Source organism: Enhydra lutris, unplaced genomic scaffold (assembly GCF_002288905.1).
Source record: "Enhydra lutris kenyoni isolate GAN:26980312 unplaced genomic scaffold, ASM228890v2 scaffoldscaffold1, whole genome shotgun sequence".
In the NCBI taxonomy this organism is placed as follows: Eukaryota; Metazoa; Chordata; class Mammalia; order Carnivora; family Mustelidae; genus Enhydra; species Enhydra lutris.
The window spans coordinates 89,954,594-89,975,467 of NW_019154085.1; the positions used below are offsets into that span (position 1 = coordinate 89,954,594).

At 34.0% G+C, this 20,874-nt stretch overlaps 1 protein-coding gene across 1 annotated transcript in view; it reads left to right on the top strand.

The window, feature by feature from the left end:
• LOC111140884 (LDL receptor related protein 1B) overlaps positions 1-20,874 on the top strand; it is a 1,957,146-nt gene that overhangs the window by 910,532 nt on the left and 1,025,740 nt on the right. The window contains exon 6 of the mRNA XM_022493131.1: positions 14,451-14,708. Coding sequence (XP_022348839.1) covers positions 14,451-14,708 — 258 coding nt within the window. The remainder of the gene's footprint in view (positions 1-14,450; positions 14,709-20,874) is intronic.

Genomic DNA, 20,874 nt, shown 5'->3' on the forward strand with positions numbered 1-20,874 from the left:
ATGATGCTAAGGAACGCATTCATACCACTGGTATTCTTTGCTGGTATTCTTAAAAAGAAAGAGAGAAAGAAAGCAAAATATAATGTCCTATGGCTCCTACACCTAACCTCCAACTCTATTATTATCTAATGTATATTTTAAAATTTCCTTTTAGAAGGTAGAGGAATCATTCATAGTTTTCTGCCAGGGGAATTCTGCTTGTAGGGAGAATAGGCAGGTGCCTGTCTAGAGAGGGAGGAGTTCTTTGGTTAGAGTATATCATAGTCTGTGCAGCCACTTGAAATGCTTGGAATTCAGTAGTTACAATATAATTGCCTGCCTGATTTTTTTTTTTTTTTTGCTTTTTTAAAAAAGAAAGCACTCTATATTAAAATGCGAGTATTCTTAGGAAGGGTGACATATTAAATCTTAGTAACCTTGATAATTTATGAGACTAGTGGATCAAATCTCTTTCAGTATACCATCTGGCTAAGAATGGCTCCCAGCAGAATGATAGGTGATTATGTCTTCACATACAAAGACTCACTATTCATAGTTTTAGGTAGTCCAAAGGTCTAGTTCTTGCACAATTCGTCATTTTATTGAGACATAACTGAGAATGGTATTTGATGACATGATAGTATATGAAACTGTGAGATAGGAGTGAGCCTAGTGGACCGTAACCATAGTAACCCAGATTTGTTGTTGTTCCTTATGCCTTCACGTACTCACGGAGGAAATGATAGACACTATGGTAAATAGTAGATGGCAGAGAAGTAGCTCAGTGCCTAGAACAGAGTATGTGGTTGGTAAGTGGTTTTTTTGTTGGTGGTGGTTTTTATTTTTTTGTTTGTTTTGTTTTGTTTTGTTTTAGATGCTTTAAGGAATTTTGTGAACATTCAGGAAGCAGAATAGGGGACTGGGATTTTGAGAATTAATGAAAGGAATGCCAGGAGGCTGGAAGAGATTAAAAAACAAACAAACAAACAAACAAACTGAGGTATTTTACTAGTTTTATCCTATTATTCAGGGTTCATGCTACCTTTGCCATAGTATAGATATTGGAGTGATTTGGGAGGACACGCATAATCTCCACAACTGTGCCCTCTTCCCGAAGGCCCTCCTCAGGTAAACATATAATCCTATCGTGCTTACTATGGAAATACAGTTGCAGAACAAGCTACTTTGCCTGCAGTCAGGCAGTATTGTTTAAAATCTCTGTCCTAGAGAAATACTAGAGCTTCCCAGGCTGCGTTTGAAAACCGAGCCTGGCCATTGAACTTATTTCTCTATTTTCTGTACCATTCATACCCTACATCTTTTCTGGCTCTTTACTTATATGGAAATCACATTCCATGACAGAACAGGGCAATGATTTCTGATAGAATTTCCATTATCAAAATTAAATATCACACTTTTATTTTTTCCACCCAAACACTATTAATGAGTATGCCATGTTAAGTTATGAAAGTACTCATGAATATTCTATGTGTGTTTTTCTGTTTTTTGTTTTGTTTTGTTTTTTGCTAGAGGACATTACTTTCACAGTCTAGCACCTTTCTTCATATCTTAAACAGAGAATATAACTATGATGTCTTATGTGTCATGGTGCCTTTGATTTATTGAGAGTGTAAGAAAATATCAGACACAGAAAAAAATGCATGTTCTTCCATTTGCTTTACTACTTAACATCATAAATACAATCTAGCTAAGGACTTCTTTGTATGGGTATAAAGAATCTCATGGCCACATTTATGGGCTCTAGATTTGACAATTGATAAACTTTATTTTTACAAATGGCACAACATATAGATATAAATTTCTATCATATTATTTAATTTTTTGTGGAAAGGCTATAGAACTATTAGTTAAATTCTCAATTTAGAATATGTGATAGATCATACATGCTCTTTAGTTAACTCCCTTTTTTGTCTTAAAATTGGGCATATAATGAAAATTAAAAACAAATAAGGCACATTTAAATTCATAGAATTAGAAGTTGCTTAATTTTAAGATGAGACGAGGATACATATATATAGATATCTATAGATTTAGATTTAGATATATATCTACATCTATCTGTCTAGATGTAGATATATATCTATATCTATATACACCTATATCTATAAATCTACATCTATTTATATCTCTATATCTATGACTATCTATGTACAAAACTTCTCTATTACTTTGCGGAAAGTAGAAGTATATAGCAATTAAAATATTCAGGGAAAAAACAAAGGGAAAAAGGAGAATATTTTGCCCTTTCTCATAAGACAAAAAGCTTTGTTTGTTTTGTTTTGTTTCTGTTTTTGTTTTTTTCAGAGTGCCTTCAAGGCATCCCCTCTATCAACAGCAACCAACAGAGAAATATCCACAGTTAGAGAATACCTCTCGGGCACTCCTCCCAGTAGAGTCCATGCTTCCCTTGACTTTCGTTACTGATACTCTGTGTATTCTCCTGTTTCAAGATGCTTAGAATCATTTTAGTCCTGAGAAAAGAAAATCCATTGTGTTGATTGTATTTTTAAATGTATGTGAGGCTTTCTTCTTAGCATGAGGACTCACAAAGCCTCCATCTGTGCTTTCTATGACAGGTAAAACTTGCCAAAATAGTAGATAAATTATATCTTAATAGTCTTGAGAAGTTTAGAACAACATACCATCAAATTGCAAATGATATATCTAGTAAAGTAGCTAGAAGTTTGGTATATAATCACTATTGAATACTTAGAACTAATCTGTCTTTTGAAACGCAAAGTAGGAAATTGGAGTCTTAAATTTAGGCTGTATGTTTACATCCTTTGGCAGCCTTGTCAGAAAACAGTGAAATACATTAAAGGACCTTTTCCTTTCCCACCTCTAGATAATGAATTTTCACATACCTACCTTGCTTTCTCCTTGTTCTAACATGATGATTTTGTTTCATATTTACTCAAGAAAATAGAAGTAATCAAAAGAGAACTTTCTCTCCCTGAATTTTATTAAATCTACCAATCTATATGGAGAACTAATCACCCTGCCTTCCTTGAATGGAAGAATACACTGTGCTCCTATCTAAGGCCAATCCCTGCAATTATGCATCAATTCCATCTACTCTTGCCTACTCAAGAATTAGACTCATACAGTGGTCTTCTCTGTTCCTCAAATCATCAGTATTTTGACTCTCCTGGATCATTCTCATGAGTATACAAGCTTATTGTAAAGATGGTACAAAACAACTTTCTTGAAACCTATATTCCTCTTCAGCTACTCCATTTTTCTTTTCCCTTTATAGAGTAACTCACAGGAAGGATTTTCTTCTTTCTCTACTTCCTCCCCTTCTGTCTTAAACCCACTTAAATCAGTTTTACATTCTTATGACTCTCTTATACCTCTACTGTCAGGGTTACAAGTGATCTCCTGTTGCCTAGGCATTCAGTTATCAATCCTTAGCACACAACTGATCCTTGTCTCCTCTTTGAATACGTCCCTTTATAAAGTAGTACATTTTAGAGTCTTCCTTTTAGCTTACTGGGGATTTTTTTTTTCTCAGTTTATTTTGCTGCATTATCCTCATTATTTTTGGAATGATCCAGTGTTTAGTTGTTTGGAAATCTCTTCCTTTGTTGATTTCCTAAGTACTCTCATCTTGTATTGTGACTTTAAAAACACATTCTCTTCCATGATTTGATAAAATATCTAGAGACTGAGACTCAAGAGTTTTTGTCATCAGCCCTGACTTCACTGTTGAACATCAAACTCACTTGGATATTGAAGTCCAATTCAATATCTTGTTTAGAAATTTAATAGAAATATCAAACTTTTTGTGTCCCAGAATTTTCATCCCCTCTCCTGACAGTGGTGTACGTCACCCTCTACCCATTCATCCAGTTGTTCAAGCCAAAACATTGGAGTCATCCTTGACTCCATTCTTTCTCTCAAATCCTTTGATTCAAACTTTTAGGTGTATTCTAAATTGGACTACTCTCTTTAAGGAGCAAGTCTGCATCTTTATCTGCATGCTTTATCTTTCTTCATAGACTCTCTCACTGCCAAACAATATTAAATAGTATTTGTTTGCTTATTGTCTGCTTCCTTCACTAAAATGTAAGCTCTATGAAAACAGAGATTTTCTAGCTTTGTTACCTGCTATATTGCTAGCATCTAGAGCAGTGCCTGACAGAAACTAGCCATGTTTAAAAAAAAAATTGTTAAATGAATAAATAAATGCACAAATACTAAGACAGTACTTTCTTTCTCAGGGAAAAATTAAATGTGGTTTTTTTTTTTTTTTTTTTTACACACCCATCCTTTCAAAAAGGAACTATTTATGAATAGGAATTATTTAAAGGCAATTTTTAAATTATCCAACATCTATTACAATTTGAATTCAATTATTAGCAATTTCTAGCTTCGATGGACATATCTGAATTGGGGGGAAAAGTATTTCTATAGCTAAGATAGTTATTGTCCTATAATTAGGAAGATGATGAAGAGATTAAAAGGGGCCACCTCTCAGTAACTAATCTTAATTGGTACCCCTAGACCATTTGCTACTTCTAATATTCCCCAATAACCTAAAATTTGAATGAATTATCCTCTGAGAGTTTGAAATTTACTAATATAACCCTTTAGTTATCAATTAAATTTCTTTCATTTTGCTGATTAAAAATCACAATGCATTATTTATTTCATTTAACTTACTGAAATTTGAATACAGTATCGTTCTTAAATTTGAAAATTCAGTAAAATACCTTTAGAAACACTGGAGAGTCCATATCCAAGCATCCCTCCATGGGTCATTCATTTATTGAATGATGAACATGTGCCAGGTAAGGTTTTCCAGATAATAGGGGAAATTATGTCCTTGTTCTGGTAGACCAGCTCTTTAAGAACAAAGAAACTATGAGAGCTGTTCATTTGCAAAATGAAAAGCTTTTTTGTGTGTGTGCATGGCATGATATTACTGACTTAAATTGTTTCTGTAAAATGGTCCTTTTCCTCAGAAACACCATATCTCATCACTTTTCAATCATAATATTTCAAATTGAAATATACTCTAAAAGAAGATACTTGCATTTCACTAATAAGGTGTAAATAACAAAAAAGTTCAAACTGTTATGAAGCCTGTGACTAATGCAGGTGGATAAGTAGTTTACCTGATGAGTTTTTATGATGCCAAAGACAAGATTACAAAACACAACACTATACTAATAATATGCCAACACTAAATTCATCATCATCTCTTAAAGCCAACTCTACTTTCTTTCCTGTTTCTTTTAATAATACCAGTATTCTCCTCATCACTTACCTCTAAAATTTCTGCATAATTCTGGACTCCATGTCCCTTCTTGTCTACATAATTTAGAACATGTAATTCATTACATGAATCCATTTCTACTTAAGAACTCAACACCACCTATTTTAGATTCTTATTACCTATTTTCTTTTTTTTTTTTTTGATTTTATTTATTTATCAGAGAGAGAGAGAGACAGAGAGGGCATATATGCAGAGGGAGAGGGAGAAGCAGACTCCCTGCCAAGCAGGGAGCCCTGATATGGGGCTCGATCCCAGGACACTGGGATCATGACCTGGGCCGAAGGCAGATGCTTAACAACTGAGCCACCCAGGTGCCCCTTTATTACCTATTTTCTGAGAAATTAAAATAGCATCTCTGTATCAGCAGTGCCAATATTCAAAGCCTATGTCCACGAGTTTTTCTTTTTTATTGTTATGTTAGTCACCATACAGTATATCATTAATTTTTGATGCAGTATTCCATGATCCATTGTATGTGTATAACACCCATTGCTCCATGCAATCCATGCCCTCCTTGATACCAACCACCAGGCTCATCCATTCTCCTAATTCCCTCTTTTCTAAAACCCTTCATTTGTTTCCCAGAGTTCATAGTCTCTCATGGTTTGTCTCCCACTCTATTTACCCCTCTTCATGTTTCCCTTCCTTCTCCTAATGTCCTCCATGTGATTCCTTATGTTCCATAAATAAGTGAAACCATATGATAATTGACTTTCTCTGCTTAACTTATTTCACTTAGCCTAATCTCCTCCAGTCCCATCCACATTGATGCAGAAGTTGGGTATTCATCCTTTCTGATGGCTGAGTAATATTCCATTGTGTACATGGACCACATCTTCTTTCCAGTTGTCTGCTGAAGGGCATCTTGGCTCTTTCCACAGTTCAGCTACTGTGGACATTGCTGCTATGAACATTGGGGTACAGATGGCCCTTCTTTTCACTACATCTGTATCTTTGGAGTAAATACCCAGCAGTACAATTGCTACGTCATAGGGTAGCTCTATTTTTAATTTTTTTGAGGAACCTCCACACTCTTTTCTGAAGTGGCTGCACCAACTTGCATTCCCACTAACAGTGTAAGATGGTTCCTCTTTCTCCACAACCTCCCCAATATTTGTTGTTTCTTGCCTTGCAAATTTTTACATTCTAACTGGTGTAAGGTGGTGTCTCAATTGTCCACAAGTTTTTCTTAAAAAGTTTGGATTGCCTTCTTTATAATTAAAAACAAGATTAATAACAAGGTCTCTTTACACAATAGAGGATGTAGTATGTTCTGATGATTCTCTGGGGCTTATGTTTCTCCTCATAATGTCTGCTTCCAATAGGACTGTTGGCACACATAGCCATTCTTTATGCGCTGCATCAGTCTAAACAGGAACAAAGATACCTTTTCCTTTCCCCTAACTCCTTTCCAACCTCACTCCAGAATGTGGTAGCATTACATATTTATTACCTTCTTGTTGATATGAATTATACTATATAACACTTTTTAATAAAATATTTATTTATTTATTTATTTGAGAGAAAAAGAGAAAGAGAAAGCTGGAGAGAGGACAAGCACTAGCAGGGAGAAGGGCAGAGGAAGAAACAGGCTGCCCACTGCGCAGGGAGCCTGATGCTGGGCTGAATCCTAGGACCCTGGGATCATGGTCTGAGCTGAAAGGTGGATTCCTTTTTTTTTTTTTTTAATTTTTAAAATTTCTTTTCAGTGTACCAGAATTCATTGTTTATGCACCACACCTAGTGCTCCATGCAATACGTGCCCTCCAAAATACCCACACCAGGCTGACCCAACTTCCCACCCCCTGCCCCTTCAAAACCCTCAGATTGTTTTTCAGAGTCCATAGTCTCTCATGGTTCATCTCCCCCTCCAATTTCCCTCCCTTCTCCTCGCCATCTCCCCACGTCCTCCATGTTATTTATTATGCTCCACAAATAAGTGAAAACACATGATAATTGACTCTTTCTGCTTGACTTATTTCACTCAGCATAATCTCTTCCAGTCCCATCCATGTTGATACAAAAGTTGGGTATTCATCCTTTCTGATGGAGACATAATACTCCATAGTGTATATGGACCACATCTTCCTTATCCATTCGTCTGCATGAAAAAATGTTCATCATCACTAGCCATCAGGGAGATTCAAATCAAAACTACACTGAGATACCACCTTACACCAGTTAGAATGGCCAAAATTAACAAGACAGGAAACAACGTGTGTTGGAAAGGATGTGGAGAAAGGGGAACCTCTTACACTGTTGGTGGGAATGCAAGTTGGTGAAAAGCGGATTCTTAACCCACTGAGCCACCCAGGCACCCTAGAATTATATCATACTACTTTAAAAGTAAAAGTGAGTTGGGAGAATTTGGAGGGGGAGAGAAACCATGAGAGACTGTGGACTCTGAGAAACAAACTGAGGGTTTTGGAGGTAGGGGGGGTGGGTATCATGGAGGGCATGTATTGCGTGGAGCACTGGGTGTGGTGCATAAACAATGAATTTTGGAACACTGAAAAAAAATAAAATTTAAATAAAAAGACAAAAAAAAGTAAAAGTGAAAACAATTTAAAAATTTAATGGGAAATGTGTCCACCCATGTATTATTCTAAGTATCATTTCCAGCTTGCTCTTAAAGCACAGTTTTGATCACAATATGCTTTCTTTCTAAAATTTACGTGGTTTCCCATTGCACCCCAAATTAAAAATAAGTTTATCATCTTGACATTCAATGACCTATGTATGCAGTCTTTCCTAAACGTAATTTCTCAGCTACTTCATCCTCAGAGTTTTAATCCAGTTCTTTTCACTTGGTGGCTATGTGATTTTAAGCAAGTTACTTAAACTCTATATAACTTCATTTTCTTACTCATAAAATGTAGGTAATTGTAGCACCTGATTAATAGATATGTTGTAATAAACTAATAAATGTAAATCATGTATTATAGTGTCTGGCTCCCAAGATATACTCAAAAGAGCTTAACCATGTTACTGTCATTATGAAGTACTTTCACCATTCATGTATGTTCTACCCTCCAGAAAACTGAAATGTGAGGTCACTATTTTCCCAACATATTCTAGTCCTTATATCTATGCTTTCAACAACATTGTTTGTTCCACCGGCATTTCCATCTCTACATTGCCATTTCTGTTCCTCTACTAAGGCAAAGCTGAGATCAAATGCCATCACCATTAAGGAACTTTTAACACTACTAAACAGGTAGGTCTTACTCTGTTTGTGCTGCTGTAACAAAATACCCAATTTTGGGGTGCCTGGGTGGCTGAGTGGGTTAAAGCCTCTGCTTTCGGCTCAGGTCATGATCCCAGGGTCCTGGGATCAAGCCCCACATTGGGCTTTCTGCTCGGCAGGGAGCCTGCTTCCTCCAATCTCTTTGCCTGCCTCTCTGCCTACTTGTGATCTCTGTCTGTCAAATAATTGGGTAAAATCTTTAAAAAAAAAAATTAGCCCAATTTGGGTGACTTGTGAACAATAGAAATTTATTTCTCAGAGTTCCAGTATCTGGGAGTCTGAGAGCAGGGTGCCAGGTTGGTCTGGTGAGGACTTCTGTGTCACAGACCTGCTGTACTTTTATATGATGGAAGGGGCTAAGGATCTCTTTGGAGACTCCTTGGTAAGGTATTAATCTTATTTATGAAGGCTTAACTACCTCTCAAAGCCCCCACCTCCTTAGTATCATCACCATTAGGAGTTAGGGTTTCAACATACGGATTTGGGGGAATACAAACATTCAGACCATAATAACATATAGCTAACCTTTCTTTGAAACTCAATGCCACTATACATCTTTTATAAAAGGCATCAAACCTGATTTTAAAAATATAGACCTTTTATATATACTTTAACCTTTCTACTAGATTATATTTTTCTTAAAGGCAGACTATTTTACTAATCTTCAGATTCCAGTTGGATACCTTAGATCTGTAAATAGTAAATAATAAAATAAAAATACTATAAATAAACCATTTCCATCCAAACAATAGTTTAGCATAAATATATTGTGACAAATAGTGCTAAGATAAATTAAAACATAATTGTAGTGATATGCTTTTTTTTTCTTAGTTCAACTCTGTTTTTAAGGCAGTTTAATGTTTCCACATTTGGTTCATGTTTTATTTTATAATTTATAAAACATGATATAATAGTTTCCTCTGATATGGTATGATATTCCTAATGTTATTCAGTTCAGTAAATATATGTTTCCATTAAAAACATAATTGAGGGAAATAAAGAAACAATTTGGTCATCTAAATTTCCAACATGAAAAGAAAAAAAAATTTAAACCCCATAACATTTTTTTTTTCCACTTATATTAATTTCATTCACATTTTTAGTTTGGCTGACTTTGCTCTCTATTTTATTTTTGAATAATGCTTTTCCTCATTTTTTAAACTATGTAATTTCCTAATACTTCATATTCAGCTTTTTCTGATTTTTGCACAAATTTGGAAGATTTTTTTTTTTTAATTTATAGTGTCTTTATACAGATTGCTCTACTTTTTGTTTCTTATTGTAGTTCACCTTCCTATGGCATGTTGCATCAATTTTTTAAAGATTTTTATCTATTTATTTGACAGACAGAGATCACAAGTAGGCAGAGAGAGAGAGAAAGAGAGAGGAGGAAGCAGGCTCCCCGCTGAGCAGAGAGCCCGATGTGGGGCTCAATCCCAGGGCCCTGGGATCATGACCTGAGCCGAAGGCAGAGGCTTTAACCCACTGAGCCACCCAGGCGCCCCGGTTGCATCATTTTTTATTACAAATTGTTAGCATTCTTATTTCTCATTTCTAATTTCATCCCATTTTCATTATTTTTAAAGACTTTATATAATTTGTATATGATAAAAGTAAAACTTTGAAAATCCCTCTTTCTATTATTTCAAGTTATATTTGTTAACAACTGATTCCTTGGGCTGCACAGATAATAGTTTCCTGTTTTCTTACACATTCAGCCTTACTGTGACTCTTCATTTTATATATTTTACATGTGAGTCATTATTTAACTTTTATACAGTTGAACCTGAGATTCTTATTGTTTTTTTGTTTTTTCATCTTTGAATCAACACGTATTAAGGTGCAGCTACTGAATTTCATTTAGTGGAGAAAATTGCTCACAATTGCAGAGAAATTAGAACACAATAAAACTACTTAATAAACATATATGTATATATCCATGTACATACATTTATTATAACATAAATATTTATTAGGTTGACATTTATGTGTAAGTAACTGAATCCATAATTCTAATAATATAAAAGGAAAATAGTTGAACTTATATTCTTAGAAATGAATGGAAGAATAAGAAGTTTAAAATAAACCTGAAAAAATGAGTTTTATTCATTCTGAAAACATTCATTTAGAGTGAACCATCTGTCAAAATCATATTATTATAAGTATATACATATACATTTAGTATATTCCTGACTATGAAAGGATAAGGATATGTTTGCAAAGATGTGGTTATAGTGGCTTGAAATTTAAATAGGGATTTTTATGAATCTACTCAGATTCATAGCTTCTCCGTGTTTCCAAGTTTCTCTTTTTAATTTAAAGTTTCCTATTCAGTCTTCAAAAATTATAGTGCTAATTAATGTAACATGTGTAATAGAAAAAAAAACACACGCTTATCATACAGAGCATAAATACACATCCTTATAACTGTTTGGGAGAGAAAATACCTGTTTTTTATGCCATTGACATATGATGAATGTTGAAGAAGATGAGGACAATTTTCCTACCCCAACACGACACATTTGACAGGCTGTTGGAGAGTTTTATTCAAGTGAAGTCTTCATTCTCTAAGTTAGAATATTCACTGAGTGCTTTCTATGTTTCAATCTCTTCTATATGGAAAGTTAATATTTATTACTTCTCACTAAATGTTGGTGTATGTATTCCTTTGACTAAAGTCATCTAACATGTTTTCCAAATATTCCTTTGGAAAAACTGTCCACTGACTCTAAGGATGGGATTTTTTAAAGAACATCACATTTTTTTGATGAGACTTATATCCTTATTACCCAAGCTAATGGTGCTCTTACCTTGGTATGTGGAAATTTGAGGTAATGATGAACACTGGAGATCAAACTTAGTGTGGGTTGAGACAGATTACCTATGCAGGCTTTCATGAAGTAAGAAAAAAAGACTTGTATCCTTAACCCCTGACTATTTTTGTGGGTTCTTGTGTTTCACTGACTTCCTTCCACCACCATAAGTAGGCGTTATGTTACTTGTGTAAAGAGGGAAACTACGGCTAATAATTAACTGTGACACATAAATGTTAATTCAATGAAGCACATCACAACTAATAAGCATCCTTCCTCCAGTGTGTCATTTGAATTTTTAAAGTCACCATTATCAAATCAATCTACTTCAAATTATGAAGCATCTGACTTTATTGGTTTTCTGTTTATCAGAAGTTACAGAATCAGTGGTTGCTATATTTTACATTAAAACAATCAACTAATTCACTCAAAAAGCAACTATAAAAATCAGATAGATTGATCAGTTCTGTCAAGTAGGCATTAACTGTGTTGACCATTAATTCATTTTCATCTCAGTTTCTAAGAGGAATCAGTGTTCCTTCATATTCTAGCCTCACTCCAAAGAATGTTTATTACATCAGTAAATTTACTGACTAGTAGCCAGTAAGAAGTTATTGTCTACATCTGGACTTGTCATAAAACTTGGAAGCAAAGAAACTTTCTGTAGGGGCACCTGGGTGGCTCAGTGGGTTAAAGCCTCTGCTTTCAGCTCAGGTCATGATCCTGGGATGCTGGGATCGAGCCCCACATCGGGCTCTCTGCTCAGCAGGGGGCCTGCTTCCTCCTCTCTCTCTGCCTGCCTCTCTGCCTATCTCTGTCTGTGAAATAAATAAATAAAATCTTTAAAAAAAAAAAAAAGAAAGAAACTTTCTGTAATGGTTCACTTTTTAATGAGAGACAATTTCACTAAAGGTCATTTCAGTTGTCAAATGAAAACTGTAAGTACTGACAGGCTAGCAATATGTCTTTGTTAACCTCATAACACGGCCACCTAAGACCCCTTCATAACCTGAGAAATCTATGATCCGATAGGTTTTAGGAGTGCTTAGCTCAACTGGAAAACAACAGAGGTAGGAATGTTGAAAAGGGACTAAGTCTGGACTTCTAAATTAGGGAATGGCAAGGGCAAACATTGCATGGTTCAAGATGGATTTAAGAGGTTAAGAGAAGAGCCAACTAACTAACCAAGCTTAGATGTGGTCCTTTGACAAGGTTACATCAAGCAGAAATAATCCACGATTTTATTAATTCTTCTGAGAGAAATCTTTATTGTAGAAATTATCTCAGCATTTTAGAGACTTCTTTTTTTGTTGGGTTAATTAATTGCATAATCTCATTGAGACTTTTTATTGTTGTTTTGATGTTTTGATTAAATCAAAAAACTTCTAGTGTCTCTCTGAAGGTGGAGAAGAATTTTATCCCTTGATTGAGTTAAATCCTTAGCAGGTAAAATCCAAATGCTGTTCTATCTGTATAAAACACAGGGAGCCTAATATCTCTACTCACATCAGAAATGATGAGGACCATTAAATAATAATTTAAAAGTTCAGACTTATTTAATTATATTACTCATAATATACATATTTACCTTTCTCCTACATTCTCAATGTTCAGTGTCAGTTTCTTGAATAATCAAATGATGTTTATGAAACTTTCTGTTAGCCAGTCTTTCTCTGGATTCCATTTTTCAGTTAAGAAAACCAAATTATTTTGTAATATTTCACCGAATGCTTCTAAAGAAATCTACCCTGCAAGAATTCCATGTGTCCATTTTATGTATTCAGAAGTTTGTATTGAATAACCACTGGATTCTGAATGCTAGAGATACAGCAGTAGAAGTAGAAAATAATAAATCAGAAAAAAAGGTTTATACAATGTTTGGTGGTGATAAGGGGAAAATGAAGCAGGGAAGGTTTATAGGGAGTTTGCATATAGAGTTTGTAGGGACTTGCAAATTTTACAAAGTAGAGTAGTAAGAGAAGTCTTCACCAGAAAGGTAGCATTCAAATAACACCCTAAGGGAGGTGAGCAAGGGGCAGAAGACTGACTTGATTGACATTAACATTTTAAAGATATAACCCTGGCTGTTGTGTTGAGATAGACTAAAGAAGAGGAGGGCATTGATGAAAGCAGAGAAATCAATTAGAAGGTTCTTGGAATGATCTAGTTGAGAGATGATGGCAGCTTGGAGTGGGGTGGTAGCTAGTAATAGTCACTGAGAAACGGTGGGATTTCTGATAGGTTTGGCATCAGAATCAAAGATATTTATTGGTACTTTGGATGTAGGGCAGAAAAAAAGAAGAATTGAAGGTTTACAAATTTTTAATTTCCTAATTAGCACAAAAGCTACTCTGATCATGACTGTATCACTAAACTCTTTCAATACCTTCACATGATAATTTCGGTCAATTAGTACATATTCATTAAAAACTCACAAATCCTAACATGAGCAAAGATGAATTGTTCTAAAAGTAATATCAAGCAAATTTATTTAATTTCTACAATCTGATTTTCATGACTATAGAGGAAAAACATGGAAAGAAGTAGCTCAGTAATCATGGGAATGGGGGTCAGTCAAGAAGCCAGTGTGGTTGAAGCCACACTATGGGCCTATGAGCTTTACATGTTTAACTCTAGAAAATCCATTTCTGGCTTCATACATCCACTTCAAAAAGGCATGCCCTTGCTCACAAGGGAATCCTATAACACTGTATGGAGATAGGTAATCCCAGATCCATCCTCATTGCTAAAAAAAACAAAACAAAACAAACAAACATAAAACCAAAACAAAACCAAAAAACAAATAACAACTCACATCACTTACTTTATTTACCGACAATGAAAGTAAATAGCATTGTCCTCACATTTACACAACACATTACAACTAAGAAAATAAAGAATACAAATGCTCAATGGTGTATGTTTTCCTTAGAGAAGTGAACTGAAACATATAGTGAAGCATATATAAGAATCATTAATAAATACTTTTGCAAACTTTTTTTTTATTTTAAAGATGCATTAAAATATAAGGATAAGTTCTAGTGAGTGATGTAAAATTCGGAAAATATTTTGACTCTTATTGAACTCGCTTCTTTCTCTTTTATTCCAGAACCTACAGATAGGTTGCCTATGCTATTAATTGCAAATTCTGAAACAATTGAGGTTTTCTATCTCAATGGAAGTAAAATGGCAACCTTGAGCTCAGTCAATGGAAATGAAATTCATACTCTGGATTTTATTTATAACGAAGACATGATTTGTTGGATTGAATCAAGAGAATCTTCAAATCAGCTCAAATGTATCCAGATAACAAAAACAGGAAGATTAACAGATGAGTGGACAATCAATATTCTTCAGTCCTTTCACAGTGAGTATTTCAATTCATATTCAATTCAATTCACCCTTTAAGGATTTCATTTATCAATAAACAGGATTCTTAGATTTTTCTAAAATACTATTTGGCTATCAGAAACCTATATATGCAAATATGAATATGCTTAAATAAATGTATTCACTACCTGTTTTGAATATGCACACACATACACATTTTCACTGTTTACATAAGTAGTAAGTTACAGAGTTAATTTTAATTCTTTCCTTAATGCTTATTACAGTGTCACTTAAATGAGAATTGTAATTTGCCACTGAGTGATAGTTCACGATGTGGTAGTGAAGGTGGGATTTTTAAAAATCAAGAAACAGAATTGATAATTATAAGCTCATCAGCTGTAGTGTTTGTTAAAATGCTTTAAAACTATCAGATTTATGCTAATTAGTAACAACTACCTGTGTTTGTTGACTTTTTTCTTAGCAAATCAGAGTTTTTATGCATCTTCCAAAAGAGTGATTTGTGATTTTGATTTACTTTGATTTCTCATGCCAGAAATTCACAAACTAGCAACTGTACTTCCTACATATTACCATAAATTGAAATCAAATTACATTGTTACACAGACCTACACATTAGTTTCTCCTTTTGTGCTGGTGCTTGCTCTCTCTCTCTCTCTCTCCTGACCTCTACCCCTCCAACATAAGAGTGTAAATTTTATTTGTGCTTGCCTGGAGAAAACTGTATGCATGAGAAATTCAAGATATGTCCACTTATTTTATGATTTACAGGAAAAAAATATTCTTGAAAACACTGTGAATGTAAAAGTTGGTAGAAAATAAAGAAAAATGTGCAGTCAAGTTAAGAAGGAAAAAAAGTGCTGTGAAAGAATAAATACAGTTTTCAGATGTAGAGTGTTTGATGATTTGGATTCAATAATTATATTTTATTAATATTTTTGACATGCAATTAAAGGGATTGACTATTAATCTTTATTAAACATAAGACATAATACCATGTAATATGTAATAAGTATGATTACATTAAATGAATCAGTGGCAAAAATTATAAAAATGGAATATAAAAGTATGATTGTATATAGTTAAGTGAACATAAATAAATGTTTAACAAATCAAATCCAATGCTTTGAAAATCCTCTTAACATAAATAAAAATTGCTAAATCCATTTATTGTGACACTGGACCACAATGACTGGTGAAAGCTGTAGACACTGGCCATTTTCAATGATTCTATGGAAAATGATAATTCCTAATAAATTATAAATAACAAGGGCTACCTGCACAAGGAGTGCTGCTATGTGATTTGAATATTTCATCCACTGGCTGAGCCAGCTGTTGGAAACTGTTCAAAAAAAAAGACCCCAGTCTCTGCCATGTTAGTGATTACCTTAACTAATCCAAATGCATTTGTCCCTCACAAATGGAATACTGACAGTCAGAGAACTAGGATATTCACTAAGCTGCCATGTAAAATTATCTGCCAGGTTCACTTAAACAACCTTTCTACATTTAACATGCTTTATTAGTAATAGCAATTTCTTCTATAATATGTATTTTTAAAACTATTTTTTAAACTTTTTTTTTTTTTTAGTAAATCTAGGGATTTACTAAATTGGTCAAGCAATTGCTTATTAGAACATCTACAGAATATAGTTTGTAACTTAGATTGCATTTGAGTTATATGACAATTCTTGGCAAATCTAGAAAACTGAAGAGATTTTTTTAAGCAATTCACTGAAATGCTGAATAGAACATTCATTTTGAATGGTAAATAACAAATACAATGGAAATCTTCTAATTGGAATAAATGTTTTTTAACAAAGTAAGATAAAGTCGTATTTAAGCTATGCAATTTCAGTCACTGTAGAAAAGAGTAATTAAATGTGTTGAAGTAATTTAATGAAGGGAGGGGAGAAGAGGTGTGAGCAAGGCTGGGCTTCTCTACCATTGCTTGTAAACCAAGCATTTTATCAACATGTCAGAGAATAGCTGCCCTTGTATATGGTGGGCTCTTCATTCACTGTGACAATGTTTGAGTTGATAATGAAGTTGCAATATTCCTTGCATGTATAATTACATAAAATGCCTGCTGTACGATATAAGCAAAAATAATGAACTGATGGGAGTATGCCTGAATACCTGTCATGATCCACTCTTGAATAGATGCTTTTCTCTGAATTTGCCTGAGGAAAGCATTCTTTTTTGAAAAAAAAAAAAAAAAATTTTTTTTCAAAAATTTACTGTGAGGAAAAAAGCAGTCATTATAGGTCAAACTGAGTTGCATTTAAATTTTGCATAATTGTTTATTTTAGAAGTTTAGTGTAATATTAAAATCTATATTTGCTATCTCATCTCACTGGATACACAGTACATTTCTATATGCCCTTCCTGTTTTGTCATAGAAAAAAATTTTAGCTACAGATCTCAGATATATTAGACAATCCTGAGTGGCTAAAACAAAGACAGAGATGGAAAAGCTAAATGTTCTGTTCTTTATTCTACATTAGAAAGGCAGATACTGGTACTTTCAAAGAAGATGCCAAATCTCCCACAAATAATATATATAACTGCTGCGTGTGTGTGTGTGTGCGTGTGTGTAGCTAGTTAATATGACATATTCCTGCAGGGATCTGGAATTTTAGCAAAATGATCAGGCCACCCATTGAGTTCTAAAAAAAAAAAAAAAGGTAAGATGGAAAGAGACACTCAAAATTAGCAAAGATGATCTGAGGACACATTTCCAGAGAACTTTCAGTATTCCCTTTCTATACCATATGCTTAATGTTGTAGGCACTGATATTAAATTGTGTCTTAATTTTTACATTAACCTTGGATGAATTTATACTTTGAAATAAGTAAACCATTCTGATTTACAATCAGCATGCAATCATGAAAGACTATCCTGAATGCCTAGTAAAAAGAAAAGAAGAACAAAACAAAAACAAAAACAAAAAAACACTCTCAGCACTCTGTTCCTCTGTAAATTTGTCTTTACTGTTAGTTCAGTTGTCAGGCTGCAAAGAACTAAATTACTGGGGCGCCTGGGTGGCTCAGTGGGTTAAAGCCTCTGCTTTCAGCTCAGGTCATGATCCCGGGGTCCTGGGAGCTCAGGTCATGATCCCGGGGTCCTGGGATCAGGCCCTGTATGGGGCTCTCTGCTCAGCAGGGAGCCTGCTTCCTCCCTCTCTCTCTGCCTGCCTCTCTGCCTACTTGTGATATGTCTGTCAAATAAATAAATAAAATCTAAAAAAAAACAAACTAAATTACTATTTATTGCCATTTGGCAACATGCTTGAAACTCACCAAAGCAGATATTAGACATGTGCTACACTTCAATTGTTGTTATTTTTTTTCCTATGAATTTGGTGAACTATACCTTGCATAATAGAAATGTATTCCCCCACAAATTTCTCTTGAGGTTATGTAGAATTTTAAATCATTATTCTCATAGTATGTTTTTGTCTAGATTCTCATGTCTGTTTGTTTCATTATAGATTTTAATAATCAAATGATCCCATCATGATGCCATATACCAAGTAGAACAAAATATTTTAGTTTTTTTTTTTAATCTATCAATTTGAAACTTGGAAGTTAAAATGCTCTTTTCATGATGATTAAATAAGTTTTTGTCCTATATATGAAATCCATGACATGTAATTACTGAAACCTGTTTCTGTCTTAATAAACTCTATCGTGATAGAAGAAAGAAGGAAATGAGGGAAGGAAAGAAAAGAGAAAGAAAAAAAGAAGCTATTATTTTTATAACAAGTAGCCCTAGTAAAATAATTTCTGAAATAGTATTTATTTGATAATTTTCTCTATAAATATGCTAATATAATTGTTTACTTTAATCTTTTCCTTTTATTTCGCATTTCTTTAAAATAATTTATGTTAAGTAAAATGCACATTTTTTTTCTCCTAGTATTCCTTGACCATTACACATTTTTAATGTTGTAGACACATTTACAATAAGCACTTAGCATCAACTCTAAAGACAGTGAGAAGTAGGAGCATAGTTAAGCAATGTAATAAAACTACCATGTAGCACTTCAGTTTTTGATTAAGATTCTGGGTTTTTAATTTTAAATTTTATTTTTTTCAAGCTCTAACATCTTGTGACTTGTACATTTATTTTAATACTGGTTTATATTTCTATCACCACAATATATGGGGTAAAACGAATGATGAGTTGATATGGTCCTAGCTCTGTTATTAACTGGCAGTCTGACCTTATGCAAATCATTTTAAAATGAAAGAACTTATTCACATAACTGCTGAGATCCCGCCTGGATTTAAACATACTTTGCCTTCCATTACTTGATGTTTTTCTTGTAATTTGAGATATTTCAGTGTGTGTGTGTGTGTGTGTGTGTGTGTGTGTGTGTGTGTGTGTAGGAATATTTCTTTCTCCTCCCTTTTTATTCCTTTCTTATTTTTCTCCCACCTAATCACTCACATTAGGTACACTTCAGTTTCTTTATAATACAAGTTCCTAAAACATGCTCTTTGGGACACATATTCTGTGTTCTGTAAGACACTTTTGGAAAAATGATTTTGTGGTCAAATGGGTTTAGGAAATTTTGCATGCTATGGAACCTATTGGAGATTTATATGTATGTAGTATGTTAAAGATTATTCAGAATTCTTCAATAAAGTACCTGTTTTACTTTGTGTAGCCCAGGATTTCCTTTACTTAAGTATTGAACACTTGATTGATATTTTCGTGGGTACGTCTGTGAGTGTCTTTCTTTGGGTACTTGTTTCTAAGGAGGTGATATGAGTGTGTGTATAGGCCTAATATGTACCATTATCCCAAATATCTAGGGTTTTATGTTATCCACTTTGAGAAATATTGCTTTAAATGTCTTAGGGAGAATCACTCAGATTGGATTCTCTCATCACTTTTTTTTTATATATTTACTGTCTTTGTGGCTAAAGAGCTATACAAGCTGTGTGTGCACGAAGCTGTAGAGACTGACTCTAATCACAGTGTTCTAGCTATTTCTTCCTAATGGCCCAATTCATTTTAGTCTGCACTCAAAGGATATAGGGTCCAGATACCACATACGCTGAGATTATGATAACACACCAGAATCTGTTTCAGAATTAGAGCTGACAGGAATCAGATATTCAATAAAGATTTGCACATATGTGAAATTCATCCCAGGAAAAGCCCTAGCCTAAAAGATCATTTGTGTTTGAGGATGGTAACAAGGAGTATATGTTAGTACTAATTTTAAAATACAGTGTCTGGTAACTTTTAAGTTTTAAAACTTTTTTCCAGAGTTAGGTAAGAGTATGGTGACAAAAACTTTTGAGGATAGAAGAGCAATGTCAGTCAAAGAAAAACAAATACCATATGATTTCACTCATATGTCGAATTTAAGACACAAAACATGAACACAGGGGAAGGGAAAGAAAAATAAGACAAAAACAAAAGGAAACAAACTATTAAAGATTCTTAACTGGGAAACAAACTGAGGGCTGCTTGAGGGAGGTGGGTGGGGAGATGGTATAGCTGGGTGAGGGTATTAAGGAGGGCACTTGATGGAATGAGCACTGGGTATTATATGAAACTGACGAGTCACTCAATTACCTCTGAAACAAGTAATATACTATATGTTAATTAAATTGAATTTAAATTAAAAAATAGCAATTTCAAACAAGGAGATGGTGATATAGATGGTGAAGGATTTTTTTAAAATGTTTGTGAAAGACAGATCTAGATTAAATAAGTATATATATACTGTGTTGGAAGCATATTCATAGCTGTTCTAGTTGTCAAAAAGGTAGCTTTCCATAGTGTAGTCCTGATAATTTTCTAAGCACCTCCTAAAACTTAGAAGGCCTCAACTCCATTATATGCAATTCCCTTTGCTTTGATTTTGTGCTTAACAGATAACTTTTAGGTTTGGTTTCTCACATACCATAAATTCCTCTTGGGAGGAATTTGTTAGGAGGGTTCCTGTTAGTAATTGTGTCACTGGAACATCCCATCAGTAGTTAAAAATTGACAAATTGACATTCTGGTTGATGTCTTGGTCTCCTGGGAGTCTGGTAAACATGAAATAATTCTCCAAAGCCTGCTAAGCTTTTGGTTACCAACTCGAACAGTGTTCCTAAAATTGCAACTGTAATGATTAAATGTGGGCTTAAGATATTCTGTAATTCATTATCCTTTTAAT